At 34.5% G+C, this 19,844-nt stretch overlaps 4 protein-coding genes and 2 pseudogenes across 4 annotated transcripts; 2 read left to right on the forward strand and 4 right to left on the reverse strand.

The window, feature by feature from the left end:
* Nucleotides 1-1,923: 1,923 nt before the first annotated feature.
* LOC143586240 (aconitate hydratase 1-like) lies at nucleotides 1,924-7,398 on the forward strand. The gene is made up of 19 exons (XM_077067831.1): nucleotides 1,924-2,018; nucleotides 2,695-2,855; nucleotides 2,980-3,072; nucleotides 3,201-3,386; nucleotides 3,519-3,686; nucleotides 3,751-3,895; nucleotides 3,986-4,128; nucleotides 4,194-4,250; nucleotides 4,335-4,414; nucleotides 4,490-4,565; nucleotides 4,627-4,812; nucleotides 4,886-4,953; nucleotides 5,029-5,147; nucleotides 5,232-5,353; nucleotides 5,485-5,583; nucleotides 5,673-6,152; nucleotides 6,272-6,370; nucleotides 6,436-6,678; nucleotides 6,757-7,398. Exons 3-19 carry the CDS (start codon nucleotides 3,019-3,021, stop codon nucleotides 6,865-6,867), a joined length of 2,436 nt encoding a protein of 811 aa, XP_076923946.1. The 5' UTR covers nucleotides 1,924-2,018; nucleotides 2,695-2,855; nucleotides 2,980-3,018; the 3' UTR covers nucleotides 6,868-7,398.
* A 306-nt stretch (nucleotides 7,399-7,704) lies between these two features.
* Nucleotides 7,705-10,346, reverse strand: LOC143586244 (putative prolyl 4-hydroxylase 10). The gene is made up of 7 exons (XM_077067834.1): nucleotides 10,124-10,346; nucleotides 9,949-10,030; nucleotides 8,795-8,892; nucleotides 8,464-8,561; nucleotides 8,258-8,387; nucleotides 7,982-8,169; nucleotides 7,705-7,863 (listed from the first exon to the last, which is right to left on the reverse strand). The coding sequence occupies exons 1-7, from the start codon at nucleotides 10,339-10,341 to the stop codon at nucleotides 7,790-7,792; spliced, it is 888 nt and encodes a 295-aa protein (XP_076923949.1). The 5' UTR covers nucleotides 10,342-10,346; the 3' UTR covers nucleotides 7,705-7,789.
* A 1,130-nt stretch (nucleotides 10,347-11,476) lies between these two features.
* On the reverse strand, nucleotides 11,477-11,937 carry LOC143586245 (uncharacterized protein At4g08330, chloroplastic-like). The gene has a single exon (XM_077067835.1). The coding sequence runs from the start codon at nucleotides 11,902-11,904 to the stop codon at nucleotides 11,524-11,526; it is 381 nt and encodes a 126-aa protein (XP_076923950.1). The 5' UTR covers nucleotides 11,905-11,937; the 3' UTR covers nucleotides 11,477-11,523.
* Nucleotides 11,938-13,625: 1,688 nt separating this feature from the next.
* Nucleotides 13,626-13,861, forward strand: LOC143586246 (aconitate hydratase, cytoplasmic). Its single transcript, XM_077067836.1, has one exon. It carries the CDS (start codon nucleotides 13,631-13,633, stop codon nucleotides 13,859-13,861), a length of 231 nt encoding a protein of 76 aa, XP_076923951.1. The 5' UTR covers nucleotides 13,626-13,630.
* Nucleotides 13,862-15,075: 1,214 nt separating this feature from the next.
* Nucleotides 15,076-17,453, reverse strand: LOC143586248 (putative prolyl 4-hydroxylase 10; annotated as a pseudogene).
* Nucleotides 17,454-18,655: 1,202 nt separating this feature from the next.
* Nucleotides 18,656-19,013, reverse strand: LOC143586249 (uncharacterized protein At4g08330, chloroplastic-like; annotated as a pseudogene).
* Between the last annotated feature and the right edge of the window lie 831 nt (nucleotides 19,014-19,844).

Here is a 19,844-nt window from a genome sequence, read left to right on the forward strand (position 1 = left end):
ACCGAACGGTTCACAAACAGTTCACCGAACGTTCGGTTCGTTTACAGGCCTAATCATCCCGTTTTTGGGAGGATAAATACATTAATTTAATCCCTCCCTAACTCCTTCTACTCATTTCCTTTCCATCATAAAAAAAACTCAAGAACACCCATTTTTTAACTATCCTTAGTTTTCTTTTTCTTTCCCTCATTTAAAAAAAACTCAAAAACAGGGATTTAGATTTATATTGTTTTTTAAACTTTTATATATTAATTAATTTGTACTTTTTTGATATACATAACAACTTGTTAAAAAAACCAAAGTATATTGTCAAACAGTTGAGTATGACTATGATGATGATGATGATGATGATGATGAGGTAAATATTTATTTTATGTTCCAAATTTAGATTTGATATTGTACTTGTATACATTTACTCATGTATTTTTTAATTAGTTATAGGAAAATAGTATGAAGGAATGAGTGCACTTAAAGCCTAAAGGATAAATGATGTTACACCTTGAATTTTTTGATAGTAGCTAGCATGCTACTTTGTTTGTTGAATTATGTTTTCCTTTTATGAAACTTTTAAGAAATACTTATTTGTTGAAATTTGGTTATGTCAATTATTTTAAAAAAATATTCTTATGGTAATCATTGTTTGTAATTGATTAGTTATTTTTTTTTCAAAATCCGATAGAAAACCGACGAGATTTGGTTGGACATACCTAACGTTTTTTTTTTATCAAAACCTGATTCATTGCCATCCCTATATAAGAACATAATGCTTACGAAATTTTAGTGACCTAGGGCGTGACAGTGTATATATTGTATTAATTGGTATATTTATAAGAGTAAGGTGATATTAGTCGATTACACGTCTTCAAAAGTAACCTTTTACTAATGTATAGAGGCTGAAGCCCATTAACTATTGATTCAAATTGAGACTTCACATTGGGCCACAGTTGTTAAAACTTTCTCATAAATCTACTTAATTATTAAAGAAGAAACACGTACGCAACGTTAATTTACAAGAATTGTCAAAGCTTACGATAAGCACAAACTTAAGTTTTATAGAAAATTAAAAAGAGAAAACTGATTCAACCATGATATTGATATCTGAAAGAAAAATATTGTATATAAAAAAATTAAGATTGTGAATTTTGAAAAAACAAAATATAAAAAGCATTCAAAATAATATCCACCGCTATATATAATGTTGAAACGAATATAAAATAATGAAGTGGCGCCATATTCATGCGCCGGGTATCAAACAGTGACTCACACATGTATACCAATATATGTTGTATATATTGCGTACCTGGAGAATGAATTCGATCAATGATGCAAACCTGTAATCATGATTTCAATCTTGGTTTATTGAATAATTGCCTGGATTAATCTCTGAATCGTGATTACTTTCAGATAAACCTATTTGCAGGTTGCACGCAATGATTTATCGGATAAGACAGAGATTTTCTTTACATGGAATTGAATTTTGATGAATCCATGTGATGATGAAGAACCAGAGAGAAGTAACCGTCTTCTCTGTTCTTTGAATATTCGATGAGATCATATTCCATCAGGAAAGTATTGATCAATTTATTTGATCAATTATCATATGAGCCCAAATATTAATTAAGCCCACTTCACATACCACTTAAGCCCAAGTGAATTAATAACAAATCCATTGTTATAGTAAAGCCCAAATAACTTTTAGGATAAAATCGAGTCCGCACTCCCACATCACCTAACTCGTTTTGATTTAAATCCAATAGCACTAAAATATAACAATATATTATAACTGATCAACACACACTAGCAAGCATATGTAGTTGAGTTCTAAATTGGTGGTTGATGGGTACGTTTGAGTCTGGTAATTGTTTCTTTGTTTCGTTAAAATAATTTGGATGAATGTTTGATCGAATTTGCAGCTAGCCGGAATCCGTTTAAGCGGATATTGAAGACGCTAGAGAAGCCCGGTGGCGGTGAATTTGGCAAATACTATAGCTTACCTTCCCTCACTGATTCCAGAATCGGTAATTATAATATCCTAATTATTAGTTGATTATAGTTACATACACTTACATCTAGAGGTGCAAACCAACCAAGCCCAGCTCGTTTGACTTACACGAGCTCGAGCTTGTTCTGACCTCTTTTTATAAAGTTCAAGCTCTGCTAGTAACTTATTTTTCAGGATCGGGCTCGGCTCTTTATTATTCATTAATAAAATTATATACATTTTTTAATTTTAATTATTTTTATATATTTTAAGAAAAACCTTAAACGAGTCTAAGCTCGGCTGTATAGTGTGAAATTAATGCGTAGAAGTCCGAATGAGGTAAAACTCACAAATACACAAGGGCTGACGAGCATAAACAAAGTTCCCATACAAGGCTCGAGCTTGTGCTTGATAACTGAACGATCTTCTTTTAAGGCTCGAGCTTGTGCTGATAACTGAACGAGCTTCTTTTAAGGCTCGGACTCGGCTCATTTCGAGCTTCTTATTGATCCTAGCTCAAGTAGCTCAGATCGTTTGCACCCTACTTAGATGTACTCGTCAACTCATGTACGTACCATGAGTTTCTCATTCTAATGAATTCGTATGTTCTGTGAACCAAACGCCCTTGAAATTACTGCAGTTTTTTTTTATTGAACTTGTATATGAAGTTGTTAATCATGTTTGTGTATGCACATGTGGTGTTGGTGTGACAGATAGGCTACCGTTTTCGATTAGAATACTTTTGGAGTCTGCAATTCGTAACTTTGATGAATTCCAAGTGACAGTAAAGGATGTTGAGAAAATTCTTGACTGGGAGAAAACTTCTCCTAAAAAGGTCGAGATTCCGTTTAAACCTGCTAGAGTCCTTCTTCAGGTATTTGTAAATGATGGGTTTATAAATGTAACATAAATAGTAATGATCATGTACCATGTTATACGGACGTGCAAACTTAGTGACCACACAAGAATGAACGAAGAACGTGTTTCATGGATTGCAGGATTTTACGGGTGTTCCTACAATTGTTGATCTCGCAGGCATGCGTAATGCCATGGAGAAACTCGGTGGTGATCCTAGTAAAATTAATCCACTGGTAAGATATTAAACACCATTACTTTGATCTTTGAGACACTATTTTCAAAGTAAGTGAGGTGTTTTCTAAAAATTTAAGATTATGTTCTTGAGTATGCAAGACTACTTAATTAGTAATTACCATCACAGGTTCCAGTGGACCTTGTAATTGATCACTCGGTCCAAGTTGATGTATCAAGATCAGAAAACGCTCTACAGGCCAATATGGAGCTCGAGTTAGAACGGAATAAAGAACGCTACTCTTTCTTGAAATGGGGAGCAAATGCTTTTGACAATATGCGTGTTGTTCCTCCAGGAGCTGGGATTGTTCACCAGGTATCATTATGTAAAATAAAAACGTGTCTAGAGTCGCTCAACTGCGTGTTCTATTCATAAAGCCTTCTAAATCATTTTGTTCAAAAAGTCAGATTATTACTGCAATAATATAAATTCTTACACTGCTTCCAGGTGAACCTCGAATACCTTGCGAGAGTCGTACTCGTCTTTAACACGGACGGCATTCTCTACTCTGATACTGTTTTTGGAACGGATTCCCATACAGCCATGATAAATGGGCTAGGTGTTGCCGGATGGGGAGTTGGTGGGATAGAAGCGGAAGCTGCAATGCTTGGTCAGGTAAGATACGAACATCTTCAACAATAGTTATAATGCACTCTGGCTAACTTAGTCCTGAATACAGGCAATGAGCATGGTTCTTCCGGGTGTGGTTGGATTTGAGCTATCTGGAAGCTTGAAAGATGGAGTCACGGCTACAGATTTGGTACTGACGGTGGCTAAAATGCTTAGACAACATGGCGTTGTTGGCAATTTTGTTGAGTTCTATGGTATATAATCTCATGTTTGTAACATAGATACATAATCATCCATTTAAGTATGAATATGGTGTCCGTTCATATGGTGACATGGTCTTGTAGGAAAAGGTATGAGTGAAATATCACTACCGGATCGTGCAACGATTGCAAACATGTCTCCAGAATATGGTGCAACCATGGGTTTCTTTCCTGTGGATCATGTTACTCTTCAGTATCTAAATCTGACTGGAAGAAGTGATGACACGGTAAATGATTCATACGCTTATAGTGCCCTTTTAATACACTGACACTGAGTTGTAATAACATGTAGATATCCATGGTAGAGTCATATCTCAGGGCAAACAAGTTGTTCATGGATTACGGTCAGGTATAGATTTGCTTTAGCCTAACAAGCAAAATAATAACAGTTTGAATGAGTCATAATCTTACTGACTTGGTCTTTTTGTACCAGCCTGAGGGAGAGATGGCTTTTAGTTCTCGCTTAAAGTTGAATCTACAAGATGTTGAACCTTGCGTGTCTGGACCAAAGCGGTATGATATCATTGTAGGCTTGTAGCAGAATACTGCTGCTGGCCTTCAATTCTCATTTTGTTTTCTGGTTTGCAGGCCACACGATCAGGTTCTTTTGAAAGACATGAAAGCTGATTGGCATGCATGCTTGGACAATAAAGTTGGATTCAAGGTGGGATTAGTTACAAACTCTATTAAATGTTTGTATTTATCATAAAAGGGCTGTATTGTAGGGATACGGTATACCAAAAGATGACCAAAACAAGATTGTGAAGTTCGAATTCGCGGGCATCCCAACACAACTGAAACATGGAGATATAGTTATAGCAGCCATCACAAGTTGCACAAATACATCTAATCCTAGTGTCATGCTTCACTCCGGTCTGTTAGCAAAGAAAGCTTGTGATCTAGGCCTCCATGTTAGTTATCTCTTCCGGATCAAGTAATTAGCATTCAAGAATCTAAATATTTCTAACTCCAGATTATGATTAGGTGAAACCGTGGATTAAGACGAGCCTAGGCCCAGGTTCTAGAGTAGTGACCAAATATCTGGAGAAAAGGTAAGATAATTAACTCTTCAGAAGTTACAAGTTTAACTTCATGAGGTACAAATGATGCCGCTATTACATGTGTAGTGGATTGCTGAGATATTTGCAGCAGTTGGAATTTCATATTGTTGGTTATGGATGCACCACTTGTATTGGGAACTCTGGTGATCTTGATGAACCAGTGGCATCCGCTATTGCTGATAACGGTATTATAGATTTATAGTTAACAAATTCTCCACCGTCTTCATATTTCCTTTTAAACAAGTTTGGTTTCTTGCATGTATCTTCAGACATAGTGGCTGCAGCCGTGTTGTCAGGAAACCGCAACTTTGAAGGCCGTATACATCCGCTTACACGCGCCAATTATCTTGCTTCTCCTCCCATTGTGGTTGCATATGCTCTTGCTGGCACAGTATGTATTGTCCACCTTCTTGATACGCCTTTATTCCTGTCACATGTTTGACTAATGGTCATTCGGACCCATTTTTACAAACGGGTCAACTGGTTGAGCCCATATTTTGATAATTCTTCTTTGGCAATCAGGTTGATATTGACTTTGAGACCGAACCTATTGGACTAAGTAAAAACGGAATGGAAATCTTTTTGAGGGACATTTGGCCATCTAGTGAAGAAGTAGCAGACGTAAGCTACTCGGATTTATAATCTAGATGTCTGATAATAAATGATTATAAATTTACATAACTTGTGTTACTCTTTGAACTGTGGTCCAGATTGTGCAATCTAACGTGTTACCCGACATGTTCAAATCGGTATACAAGACTATAACCGAAGGGCACCCAACATGGAATGATTTACATGTACCTTCAAGTAGATTATACGAGTGGGACCCAAAATCAACTTATATACACGAGCCACCAAACTTGAAAGATATAAGCATGTCTCCTCCAGGTCCACATGCGGTCAAAGACGCATATTGTTTGGTCAACTTAGGAGACAGTATTACAACAGATCATATTTCACCAGGCGGAAATATCCATAAAGATAGCCCTGCTGCCAAATACCTAATGAAACTCGGGGTGGATATGAGAGATTTTAATTCATACGGTAGTCGACGTGGTAACGATGAGGTCATGGTTAGAGGCACTTTTGCTAATATAAGACTGGTTAACAAGTTATTGGAAGGAGAAGTTGGACCTAAAACTATTCATATTCCAAGTGGAGAAAAGATTTCTGTATTTGATGCTGCAATGGTATTATTCAACTCTTTTGACTTTTTGGTCAATTTTGAACTGAGAGAAGATAGTTTTGACTTTAAATAGTCAAAGTTGCACCTATATGTGTATGTTGCCATTTTTTTTCATGTAATTAGGGGTACAAGAGAGAGGGGCAAGACACTATAGTTTTGGCTGGAGCGGAGTATGGAACGGGAAGCGCTAGAGATTGGGCTGCAAAAGGTCCAAAGTTGATGGTAAAGTTGCTATTGACCTTGATTTTAACTTTGACCTTGAGGTTAACTTTTTTGAATTTGTTCAGGGTGTTAAAGCAGTAATAGCGAAGAGCTTTGAAAGGATTCATCGGAGTAATTTAGTGGGTATGGGTATCATCCCGCTTTGTTACCAGCCTGGGGAGGATGCCGAGACTTTAGAGTTGACCGGACGTGAACGATACACAATTGACCTCCCAAATGATATTAGAGAGATAAAACCCGGGCAAGACATAATGGTCAAAACAGACAACGGGAAGTCATTTAAATGTACACTAAGGTTTGACACAGAGGTAATAAGGTACACAGATACAGTGGTGGAGAAACAAGTCAATAACTGATGCATGCTAATGATAGAGTTTGAATTGCAGGTTGAATTGGCTTACTTTGATCATGGGGACATTTTACAGTATGTTATCAGGAGTTTTATTGGTTCAAAACAGGGAAATGTGCCTGCGAGTCCGACTGAGGTTTCTGGTTAACAGGTATGAGCGTATGATAACTAAAGGTGGCCCACTTTGCTGGTTTACTTCAGTGTTATTGTATAGGGAGGTATGCTTGTAACAACTGATAGATGTATGTAAGATGAAACCAAAGGCATTCAGCTTTTTATAATAAGATGAAAAACAAAAGATGCCAAATATAGAAACTAATAGAATTGGCATTGTTCACGATTTGGCCTCTGTTTGATTTTACGGGCATGTTGAGCTTAATAATAAAAATGCATAAAGTATGACAAAGGTAAAAATTCGATAATATTCAAACGGATAACTTAAAAGACCAGCTTCAAGTATTGATTGTCAAACAAAGCTTAGTTATGTTGCAGTCCAACTTAAAAATTAAAAAACAAAGTAAAATACAAAAAATCACACAATCCAAGTAAAATATAAAAATCACACAACTAATAATGTTACGGTTTTGTTCAGTTTTTATTCCAACCGGTTTCAAGTATAAATTGTAAACCAAACCGTTTAGTACAGCTTGAAGATTTCAAAACGACCAATCTAAAATTATCAAAGATACGATCACGAGACCAAACCGATAAATTAAGACCCAGGACATTTTCTTTAATTTTTTATGTATTGCATGTGCTGCCCTTGAAGAATCTTTTGTCTTACCTATTATGTGTTTTTTTATTCACTACAAAGCCATAGTTTAAAGTACCGGTTACTTGTGATATTTAGAAATTACTAAGGTTTCAGGGATTTTGAAAGCATAAACAAGAACTCTTTAGATAACATATCTCAATATCCAAAAGTTCAGTTAAAATTAATCAATGCCTCGTAGACAAGCAAACAGCAGTATAAAGGGGTGATAAAAGGACATCAAAATTGGTGGATGTTAAGAAGAGATTACATGGTTTTAAATAAGATGAGTTTATCAGATTTGAACCAAAATCACGCCTTAATCTTGATACTCGTTCACACGAATCCATTTTGTAGAAGACCACTTGTCCCCTTTAATAACCGGGCACCCACCTACACAATAACAAAAAAAAAAGTACAGATTATGTGTCACACAACTGGTCTCATGCAAGCTTACAAAAGAATATTCAACATATGAAGCATGCAAATACAGGAGACACGTTAAACTAACCGTGCAAACTTGAAGGGTCTGGAGTTGCATCTGGTGTCAAGCTCCAAAAAAGCAATGCATCCCCCATTTTCGGTTTAACAGATAACCCTTTTTTACCACATTCAGATAGTTCATCATACCAAGGTACAGCACTAATGTTACCCCTTGCAGACGGGAACACTGTCTCGCCTCCTTCTTCAACATCTGATCTGTAAATAATTTAAGACATTATTAGATATCAAAAAATAGCAAAAAAAAAAAAAAAAAAAAAAGAAAGAAAGAAAAGATATAACTTACAGGTACATAAGAACCGTAGCCATCCGTTGACCACCGTGTTTGGTGTTATGTTCATCAAGAAAGTAGTCGAAGTGAGGTTCATATTTCTGACCTACTTCATAGTGGAGAACTTGAAGTCCTTCACCATGTTCTAAACAAAAGTTGAATTCAATTTAGTGTTTATGTAAGATCCCGTAAATTTGTTTAAAAGTTTAAAAAGTTGATACCCATAGGCAAGAAAGTGAACTCTGAAATCCTTTTCTCAATAGCCCGAACCGTTTCATCCTGTCCTCGTTGAAGAAATGTTCCGGAACTTGTTCGCACCCTGAATATAGGATGCGTTTTAGAATATATTAGTTAAAGTCTATTGTAATTATCACTACCATAATTTGGAAATAGTATTTAATCAGGTTTCCTTTGTAATTATCCTTATTGTATCCATACATATAGTTGGTTGATAACACATACTACCTCACGAGGTTTTTATTATTCTATACAGTAGATACTTAACGGTAACAACATTAACACCTAACAAAAGAAGAAGAAATTAGTGCATACCTGCTATCTTTGCTTTGGCCGGTGACACTATCAACAACGGTAGACTTTGCCATATGAGGTCTAGCAGTGTTAATTAGATGATCACACTCTTCTTGTGACTGCATGAAAAAAAGAAACATGAAGCAGGCTTACCGTCTTCTTTACTTGGATCATTATAAAACTCTTATCAACAGAAAATTCAATCGGTTGATATTACTGGAAAGAATATATTAGTTACAGTTTATTGTTACATTATTACCATAGTTAGAAGATAGTATTTATCCTTATTGTAAATTTGTAATCACATAAATAGTTGATCCAAAATGCATAATATGTTATAGGGTTTTCATTATTTTATACTTGATTATCATTTTAAACACAATGGATGTTATGTCTAAATAATCTACCAAATATTTACAATATATATACACAAATGTGTAAACAATGACGTCATGTAACGGTCTCTTCTTTGGGACCATAATATGTGTTGGTGATAGTGACCAATAGCTTATTTGGGATCACAAACTGTCACTAGGCTTAGGGCTGTAAACGAATCAGGCGAAACCTAGTCCGTGTTTGTCCGTTAAGCTTTTATCGGACAAACGAACGGTTCATGAATACTCTACCAAATAAAATTTTGTGTCAGTTTTCGTTCGTTAAGGAATTGAGCTTGTTCGTGTTTGTCCGTGTAAGTTCATTAATTGTGTAAACTGACACTAACGGATTTAAACAAACGTAACCGGACACTAACAAGTAACAAACACAAAAGAACATACATTAATTTGGGAATACCAATTACAAAATCACCCAAAAAATCCAGAAGTACTCCACATAGAGCCAAAAAAGCTTTAACATAGTAATCGTAAACATAACTGTATCAAAATACTAATAGTAATAAATAAAAATATAGATATAACTAGTAATAGTAAAGTTCTAATAAAAACAAACTAACCAGATGGACGTAAATGAACGAACGTTTACGAATACAATTGAACGGAAACGGTCTCTGTCCGTGCTCGTTCGTTAAGCTTAGTAACAAAACTATTCTTTCATGTTCGTTCAATTATTAAACAAACGAACTTCCTGCCGAACGGTCCACGTACGGTTACGTTCGGTTCGTTTCGTTTACAGACCTAAATGTGATACTAAAAATCAATAGAAACAATAATACTAACGAGGAAATTATGATAAATGACAGCTCTAGGCTCCCAGGAGATGACCTCAACCCAATGATCTAACTTTCCGTCGGTGTCCTGGCTGCTTCCGCATTGGAACAAAAGCGATGAATCACGCAAACGTATTAATAATAATAATAATAATAATAATAAAAGAGAAATGAAAAGTGACGACCTTGGGGTGGTGGTGTCTGTGGTAAGGTGTTGGACGATGGAGTTGAGATCATGAGCTTTGGGAGAATGGATGGAATTGGAGGGAATGGAAAGGATGCCGAGAGCCAGAAGGATGAGAATGAAGAAGAGACATATGATCAGCATTGAGAATATGAGCGTCGATGATGATGATGATTTGCGTTGAGTTCCACGAGGGTGTAATCTCGCTTTAGGCCCCATTGAGAATGAAACTGAAACCCTAGAATGGATTGAATTGAGATTGGTTTGGTAATGAAATGAAATGTTTGTGATTGGAGTGTATATTATTATTACTACTACGAGGTGGAGTTTGTATTGGTTTTTGAAAAGTATGGTTTCCATGTTTTGATTCAACATAAGAGCAAATTGTCACGTGTCAATCTGTCTGATGATTAAAAACCAGCCAATTTGTCCTGTGTTTATGATAAGGATCTGCTAGTTTAGTCATGTTTTGAACTCATCGAGTGAACGACAACAACTCGAGACCAGCAATGCGTTCGTCTCGCAAGCACAACTACGCATGTATGCGTCGAATATTTCATTGAATCGTGCCTGATGAAATCCAGGATGAGCCAAAAAACCCCAAGTGTTCGAGTACACAAAGCAATTTGATCTTCAAATATTAGTCCATGACAAAATATTATGAATTGGTTTTACAAATTTATTGTGAATTGTAAAACTTTCATTAGTCAATCCAACTTACTACGATACGCGACTATCCTGTTTTCCTCATGTTTAATGCGTACTAAATAAAAATAGTGTAGGCTTATTCTCGTCTCTTAAACAAACTATTTAACAAGTTAATATCTGCCATATAAGAATATGTATACAAATGCAACTCACGATATCAAAGGGCTTTTGGTCTAATGGTTCCAATATAATAGATAAAATTTGGTTATCTCAAATTATCAGAGTTTAAGTTTTTTACAAGACAAAATAATGTGAAATTCAGAAGTTAGATGATAGATGTAGTCTCTCTTTACTTATAACTAGTTTATAAAAAATAACCATTCTAAAATAACTAAACATTTAGTTTATTCACTAAACATTTTGTAATAAAAAAAGGGTAAAATAACCATTTTCAATAAACAAAATGACGTACACATACATACCTACATACCTCACGTAAAACTGTAAAAGATAAAGCAAAAAAGATCCCAAAAGTTCCTCATTATTCGTCTATTTTTTGACCTTATTCAAAATGTGAATTTTCCAAATTGTAATTCTCTAAACTCCATTGACACAGTACCATTAAACAATCACAATTCATAAATGTAAAAGTATATCTACATAAACATCATTAACAACAATAAAACATACAATCATTAACATCACAAAAACAAACCAAGAAAAAAAAAAAAAAACAAATCCCGAAAACACCGTCTAAGTTTCAGAAGTAATCCTCAAGGCCTTGGTCTTAAACCGATACCTGGGCGCCCTAGGAATCGCCTGGCTGGGTCCAAACCCAAACTGACCCGTACCCGTCATCATGGGCGGACCATCATCGTACACATAACCCACAAGCCGATCACAACTACTGCACATAAGCTTGGTCCGTTTCCTCTGAATCCCCCAGTAATTAACGGTCTCGAAAAACGGTTTGATCTTGTCTTCCTGGACGAATCTGAACTTGGAGGAGTCGATGTTGGCGAAGGAGAGAGTGCCTTTGTTGCCGGCCTCGAAGTAGTAGTCGGGTGGGAAGAGATGGGTTGTGTGGAGGTTGAGGTTTGAGCCGCAGTTGATGCAGGTGTAGATTGAAGCCATTGATTTTGATTTGATGATGAAATTGGAGATGGGAGAAAGTGGTTACGATGATGTTATTTGAAGGGGTTGAAGATGTGTCATGTCGTGTTTTGTTTGACCTTTCGTCCGGAACGCGGTTTTAAGTTCTACGAAATTTTTTGTTTCTAGAATTTCAACATTGTCACAAAATTTCTATTCAAAATCAAATTTGTTAAAACATTTTTATGTAGGGAGTTGAATATTTGAGTACTAGTTTGAGGTCACGTGAGTAATTGTTGAAAATTTTAAATTTTAACCATTAAGTGAAATACAGTCAACAAATTGATCATATATTATCTATACTACATTTATAATTCGCACTCTTTTTACAATTAAATTAAAGTTACATAAATTACATAACTAAGATTACACAAATATGTTATAAATAGGTAAAAACTTCTTTTTACACTACATTTGTGATTGTTTTAGCAGGTATACATTGTTTATCAAAAATCAAAATTTTTAGTCCATGCTTGCTTTTAACTCTTGATAAGTAAAATATAGGCATACTTATAACTCTTGATATAGATATATATATAGTTATCCGTGTGACAAAAAAAAGTTCTCTAAGTATATACCAAATCTAGATAAATGATAATATATATCCATGATAATAAAAAAAATCATACACATAAAATATCATAGTTTTTAATCAATTAATATGATGTCATTTGAGAACATCTCCTCATGTTTATAAAAAAACATGATTATCCCAAAATCCATATACCTGAAATTTGATGATATAATTAATCTTAGAATCCTTCCAATTTGAAATTGATTGATCATGATAAATTTGTTGTCATTAATATTCTGTGTATGACAAATTTTTAATTGATTTTATATTTTACAATTAAAAATTGTATAATCAAGTAACATAAAAACCGAAAATTTAAATATAACAAAGTGATTTGTTTATTTCAAATGAAAGTAATTGCCATGAAAATGATAAATACATATTAAAATTAAAACCATGTTCAAATAATAGTGATTATTCTGAGTTAAAAGAATATTAGAAGATTTAAAGTTTCATAAAATGAATGTAGTTGTTTTTATTTATAATCGTTGAAAGTAGGGCTGCCACTTTTACCCGTAACATGAAACCCAACCCAAGAAAACCCGTACATGAACCCAAACTAACATGACCCGAGAAACTTGAACCCACGAAAATACTAACCTGAACCTGAACGAAGTAATTCGGGTTGATTCTTGGGTCCGAATTCTAGGTTTCGGGTCAATCCGAAAACTTTTAGTTTTAAATTCATATGTATTTTTAGGTATTAAAGGCTAAGCCTTAGCCGTTGGTGTTATCAGAATTTAGTCCAAGTCGATTGTTCTCATTCCACATATTATGAATCGAATGTTTATTTTTATTATTTTAAATATAAACCATATTAAACACTTAAATTAACACTTCAATTTCACTAATCGTCTCTTGTCAATACATATGGAGAATACTTATTATATGTAGATTTGGATTTAGTTGGAATAAACCTATTAATTTGATGTCATATATTAAAATGACTTAAAAGATAAGAATCGTATATGAAAATTGGTTAAAAAAAGGTAAGGATGGTTATGGTGTTGACAAGTGACAAAAATGGTAGATTTTTATTAGAATAGATAGATTCTAAGTTCATTAATTAAATTATGTGAGTGAGGTTTAATAGCGAAGAGCTTTGAAAGGATCCATCGGAGTAATTTAGTGGGTATGGGTATCATCCCGCTTTGTTACCAGCCTGGGGAGGATGCCGAGACTTTAGAGTTGACCGGACGTGAACGATACACAATTGACCTCCCAAATGATATTAGAGAGATAAAACCCGGGCAAGACATAATGGTCAAAACAGACAACGGGAAGTCATTTAAATGTACACTAAGGTTTGACACAGAGGTAATAAGGTACACAGATACGGTGGTGGAGAAACAAGTCAATAACTGATGCATGCTAATGATAGAGTTTGAATTGCAGGTTGAATTGGCTTACTTTGATCATGGGGACATTTTACAGTATGTTATCAGGAGTTTTATTGGTTCAAAACAGGGAAATGTGCCTGCGAGTCCGACTGAGGTTTCTGGTTAACAGGTATGAGCGTATGATAACTAAAGGTGGCCCACTTTGCTGGTTTACTTCAGTGTTATTGTATAGGGAGGTATGCTTGTAACAACTGATAGATGTATGTAAGATGAAACCAAAGGCATTCAGCTTTTTATAATAAGATGAAAAACAAAAGATGCCAAATATAGAAACTAATAGAATTGGCATTGTTCACGATTTGGCCTCTGTTTGATTTTACGGGCATGTTGAGCTTAATAATAAAAATGCATAAAGTATGACAAAGGTAAAAATTCGATAATATTCAAACGGATAACTTAAAAGACCAGCTTCAAGTATTGATTGTCAAACAAAGCTTAGTTATGTTGCAGTCCAACTTAAAAATTAAAAAACAAAGTAAAATACAAAAAATCACACAATCCAAGTAAAATATAAAAATCACACAACTAATAATGTTACGGTTTTGTTCAGTTTTTATTCCAACCGGTTTCAAGTATAAATTGTAAACCAAACCGTTTAGTACAGCTTGAAGATTTCAAAACGACCAATCTAAAATTATCAAAGAAACGATCACGAGACCAAACCGATAAATTAAGACCCAGGACATTTTCTTTAATTTTTTATGTATTGCATGTGCTGCCCTTGAAGAATCTTTTGTCTTACCTATTATGTGTTTTTTTATTCACTACAAAGCATAGTTTAAAGTACCGGTTACTTGTGATATTTAGAAATTACTAAGGTTTCAGGGATTTTGAAAGCATAAACAAGAACTCTTTAGATAACATATCTCAATATCCAAAAGTTCAGTTAAATTAATCAATGCCTCGTAGACAAGCAAACAGCAGTATAAAGGGGTGATAAAGGACATCAAAATTGGTGGATGTTAAGAAGAGATTACATGGTTTTAAATAAGATGAGTTTATCAGATTTGAACCAAAATCACGCCTTAATCTTGATACTCGTTCACACGAATCCATTTTGTAGAAGACCACTTGTCCCCTTTAATAACCGGGCACCCACCTACACAATAACAAAAAAAAAAAGTACAGATTATGTGTCACACAACTGGTCTCATGCAGCTTACAAAAGAATATTCAACATATGAAGCATGCAAATACAGGAGACACGTTAAACTAACCGTGCAAACTTGAAGGGTCTGGAGTTGCATCTGGTGTCAAGCTCCAAAAAAGCAACGCATCCCCCATTTTCGGTTTAACAGATAACCCTTTTTTACCACATTCAGATAGTTCATCATACCAAGGTACAGCACTAATGTTACCCCTTGCAGACGGGAACACTGTCTCGCCTCCTTCTTCAACATCTGATCTGTAAATAATTTAAGACATTATTAGATATCAAAAAATAGCAACAAAAAAAAAAAAAAAGAAAGAAAGAAAAGATATAACTTACAGGTACATAAGAACCGTAGCCATCCGTTGACCACCGTGTTTGGTGTATGTTCATCAAGAAAGTAGTCGAAGTGAGGTTCATATTTCTGACCTACTTCATAGTGGAGAACTTGAAGTCCTTCACCATGTTCTAAACAAAAGTTGAATTCAATTTAGTGTTTATGTAAGATCCGTAAATTTGTTTAAAAGTTTAAAAAGTTGATACCCATAGGCAAGAAAGTGAACTCTGAAATCCTTTTCTCAATAGCCCGAACCGTTTCATCCTGTCCTCGTTGAAGAAATGTTCCGGAACTTGTTCGCACCCTGAATATAGGATGCGTTTTAGAATATATTAGTTAAAGTCTATTGTAATTATCACTACCATAATTTGGAAATAGTATTTAATCAGGTTTCCTTTGTAATTATCCTTATTGTATCCATACATATAGTTGGTTGATAACACATACTACCTCACGAGGTTTTTATTATTCTATACAGTAGATACTTAACGGTAACAACATTAACACCTAACAAAAGAAGAAGAAATTAGTGCATACCTGCTATCTTTGCTTTGGCCGGTGACACTATCAACAACGGTAGACTTTGCCATATGAGGTCTAGCAGTGTTAATTAGATGATCACACTCTTCTTGTGACTGCATGAAAAAAAGAAACATGAAGCAGGCTTACCGTCTTCTTTACTTGGATCATTATAAAACTCTTATCAACAGAAAATTCAATCGGTTGATATTACTGGAAAGAATATATTAGTTACAGTTTATTGTTACATTATTACCATAGTTAGAAGATAGTATTTATCCTTATTGTAAATTTGTAATCACATAAATAGTTGATCCAAAATGCATAATATGTTATAGGGTTTTCATTATTTTATACTTGATTATCATTTTAAACACAATGGATGTTATGTCTAAATAATCTACCAAATATTTACAACATATATACAAAAATGTGTAAACAATGACGTCATGTAACGGTCTCTTCTTTGGGACCATAATATGTGTTGGTGATAGTGACCAATAGCTTATTTGGGATCACAAACTGTCATTAGGCTTAGGGCTGTAAACGAATCAGGCGAAACCTAGTCCGTGTTTGTCCGTTAAGCTTTTGTCGGACAAACGAACGGTTCATGAATACTCTACCAAATAAAATTTTGTGTCAGTTTTCGTTCGTTAAGGAATTGAGCTTGTTCGTGTTTGTCCGTGTAAGTTCATTAATTGTGTAAACTGACACTAACGGTTTAAACAAACGTAACCGGACACTAACAAGTAACAAACACAAAAGAACATACATTAATTTGGGAATACCAATTACAAAATCACCCAAAAAATCCAGAAGTACTCCACATAGAGCCAAAAAAGCTTTAAATAGTAATCGTAAACATAACTGTATCAAATACTAATAGTAATAAATAAAAATATAGATATAACTAGTAATAGTAAAGTTCTAATAAAAACAAACTAACCAGATGGACGTAAATGAACGAACGTTTACGAATACAATTGAACGGAAGCGGTCTCTGTCCGTGCTCGTTCGTTAAGCTTAGTAACAAAACTATTCTTTCATGTTCGTTCAATTATTAAACAAACGAACTTCCTGCCGAACGGTCCACGTACGGTTACGTTCGGTTCGTTCGTTTACAGACCTAAATGTGATACTAAAAATCAATAGAAACAATAATACTAACGAGGAAATTATGATAAATGACAGCTCTAGGCTCCCAGGAGATGACCTCAACCCAATGATCTAACTTTCCGTCGGTGTCCTGGCTGCTTCCGCATTGGAACAAAAGCGATGAATCACGCAAACGTATTAATAATAATAATAATAAAAGAGAAATGAAAAGTGACGACCTTGGGGTGGTGGTGTCTGTGGTAAGGTGTTGGACGATGGAGTTGAGATCATGAGCTTTGGGAGAATGGATGGAATTGGAGGAATGGAAAGGATGCCGAGAGCCAGAAGGATGAGAATGAAGAAGAGACATATGATCAGCATTGAGAATATGAGCGTCGATGATGATGATGATTTGCGTTGAGTTCCACGAGGGTGTAATCTCGCTTTAGGCCCCATTGAGAATCAAACTGAAACCCTATAATGGATTGAATTGAGATTGGTTTGGTAATGAAATGAAATGTTTGTGATTGGAGTGTATATTATTATTACTACTACGAGGTGGAGTTTGTATTGGTTTTTGAAAAGTATGGTTTCCATGTTTTGATTCAACATAAGAGCAAATTGTCACGTGTCAATCTGTCTGATGATTAAAAACCAGCCAATTTGTCCTGTGTTTATGATAAGGATCTGCTAGTTTAGTCATGTTTTGAACTCATCGAGTGAACGACAACAACTCGAGACCAGCAATGCGTTCGTCTCGCAAGCACAACTACGCATGTATGCGTCGAATATTTCATTGAATCGTGCCTGATGAAATCCAGGATGAGCCAAAAAACCCCAAGTGTTCGAGTACACAAAGCAATTTGATCTTCAAATATTAGTCCATGACAAAATATTATGAATTGGTTTTACAAATTTATTGTGAATTGTAAAACTTTCATTAGTCAATCCAACTTACTACGATACGCGACTATCCTGTTTTCCTCATGTTTAATGCGTACTAAATAAAAATAGTGTAGGCTTATTCTCGTCTCTTAAACAAACTATTTAACAAGTTAATATCTGCCATATAAGAATATTGTATACAAATGCAACTCACGATATCAAAGGGCTTTTGGTCTAATGGTTCCAATATAATAGATAAAATTTGGTTATCTCAAATTATCAGAGTTTAAGTTTTTTACAAGACAAAATAATGTGAAATTCAGAAGTTAGATGATAGATGTAGTCTCTCTTTACTTATAACTAGTTTATAAAAAATAACCATTCTAAAATAACTAAACATTTAGTTTATTCACTAAACATTTTGTAATAAAAAAAGGGTAAAATAACCATTTTCAATAAACAAAATGACGTACACATACATACCTACATACCTCACGTAAAACTGTAAAAGATAAAGCAAAAAAGATCCCAAAAGTTCCTCATTATTCGTCTATTTTTTGACCTTATTCAAAATGTGAATTTTCCAAATTGTAATTCTCTAAACTCCATTGACACAGTACCATTAAACAATCACAATCATAAATGTAAAAGTATATCTACATAAACATCATTAACAACAATAAAACATACAATCATTAACATCACAAAAACAAACCAAGAAAAAAAAAAAAAAACAAATCCCGAAAACACCGTCTAAGTTTCAGAAGTAATCCTCAGGCCTTGGTCTTAAACCGATACCTGGGCGCCCTAGGAATCGCCTGGCTGGGTCCAAACCCAAACTGACCCGTACCCGTCATCATGGGCGGACCATCATCGTACACATACCCACAAGCCGATCACAACTACTGCACATAAGCTTGGTCCGTTTCCTCTGAATCCCCCAGTAATTAACGGTCTCGAAAAACGGTTTGATCTTGTCTTCCTGGACGAATCTGAACTTGGAGGAGTCGATGTTGGCGAAGGAGAGAGTGCCTTTGTTGCCGGCCTCGAAGTAGTAGTCGGGTGGGAAGAGATGGGTGTGTGGAGGTTGAGGTTTGAGCCGCAGTTGATGCAGGTGTAGATTGAAGCCATTGATTTTGATTTGATGATGAAATTGGAGATGGGAGAAAGTGGTTACGATGATGTTATTTGAAGGGGTTGAAGATGTGTCATGTCGTGTTTTGTTTGACCTTTCGTCCGGAACGCGGTTTTATGTTCTACGAAATTTTTTGTTCTAGAATTTCAACATTGTCACAAAATTTCTATTCAAAATCAAATTTGTTAAAACATTTTTATGTAGGGAGTTGAATATTTGAGTACTAGTTTGAGGTCACGTGAGTAATTGTTGAAAATTTTAAATTTTAACCATTAAGTGAAATACAGTCAACAAATTGATCATATATTATCTATACTACATTTATAATTCGCACTCTTTTTACAATTAAATTAAAGTTACATAAATTACATAACTAAGATTACACAAATATGTTATAAATAGGTAAAAACTTCTTTTTACACTACATTGTGATTGTTTTAGCAGGTATACATTGTTTATCAAAAATCAAAATTTTTAGTCCATGCATGCTTTTAACTCTTGATAAAGTAAAATATAGGCATACTTATAACTCTTGATATAGATATATATATAGTTATCCGTGTGACAAAAAAAGTTCTCTAAGTATATACCAAATCTAGATAAATGATAATATATATCCATGATAATAAAAAAAATCATACACATAAAATATCATAGTTTTTAATCAATTAATATGATGTCATTTGAGAACATCTCCTCATGTTTATAAAAAAACATGATTATCCCAAAATCCATATACCTGAAATTTGATGATATAATTAATCTTAGAATCCTTCCAATTTGAAATTGATTGATCATGATAAATTTGTTGTCATTAATATTCTGTG

Source organism: Bidens hawaiensis, unplaced genomic scaffold, assembly GCF_021521415.1.
Source record: "Bidens hawaiensis isolate Kalapana, Puna unplaced genomic scaffold, B.hawaiensis_p1.1 tig00034582_1, whole genome shotgun sequence".
Classification (NCBI taxonomy): domain Eukaryota; kingdom Viridiplantae; phylum Streptophyta; class Magnoliopsida; order Asterales; family Asteraceae; genus Bidens; species Bidens hawaiensis.

Coding starts and splice junctions, on each gene's coding strand:
- LOC143586240 (XM_077067831.1), top strand. CDS start 3,019: ATGCGTAATGCCATGGAGAAACTCGGTGGTGATCCTAGTAAAATTAAT. Junction 4,251..4,334: donor TGTTCATGGATTACGGTCAG/GTATAGATTTGC, acceptor TTTTTGTACCAG/CCTGAGGGAGAGATGGCTTT. Junction 6,679..6,756: donor CACTAAGGTTTGACACAGAG/GTAATAAGGTAC, acceptor TTTGAATTGCAG/GTTGAATTGGCTTACTTTGA.
- LOC143586244 (XM_077067834.1), bottom strand. CDS start 10,341: ATGGGGCCTAAAGCGAGATTACACCCTCGTGGAACTCAACGCAAATCA. Junction 10,031..10,123: donor ACAGACACCACCACCCCAAG/GTCGTCACTTTT, acceptor ATGCGGAAGCAG/CCAGGACACCGACGGAAAGT. Junction 7,864..7,981: donor AGACCCTTCAAGTTTGCACG/GTTAGTTTAACG, acceptor GTTATTGTGTAG/GTGGGTGCCCGGTTATTAAA.
- LOC143586245 (XM_077067835.1), bottom strand. CDS start 11,904: ATGGCTTCAATCTACACCTGCATCAACTGCGGCTCAAACCTCAACCTC.
- LOC143586246 (XM_077067836.1), top strand. CDS start 13,631: ATGGGTATCATCCCGCTTTGTTACCAGCCTGGGGAGGATGCCGAGACT.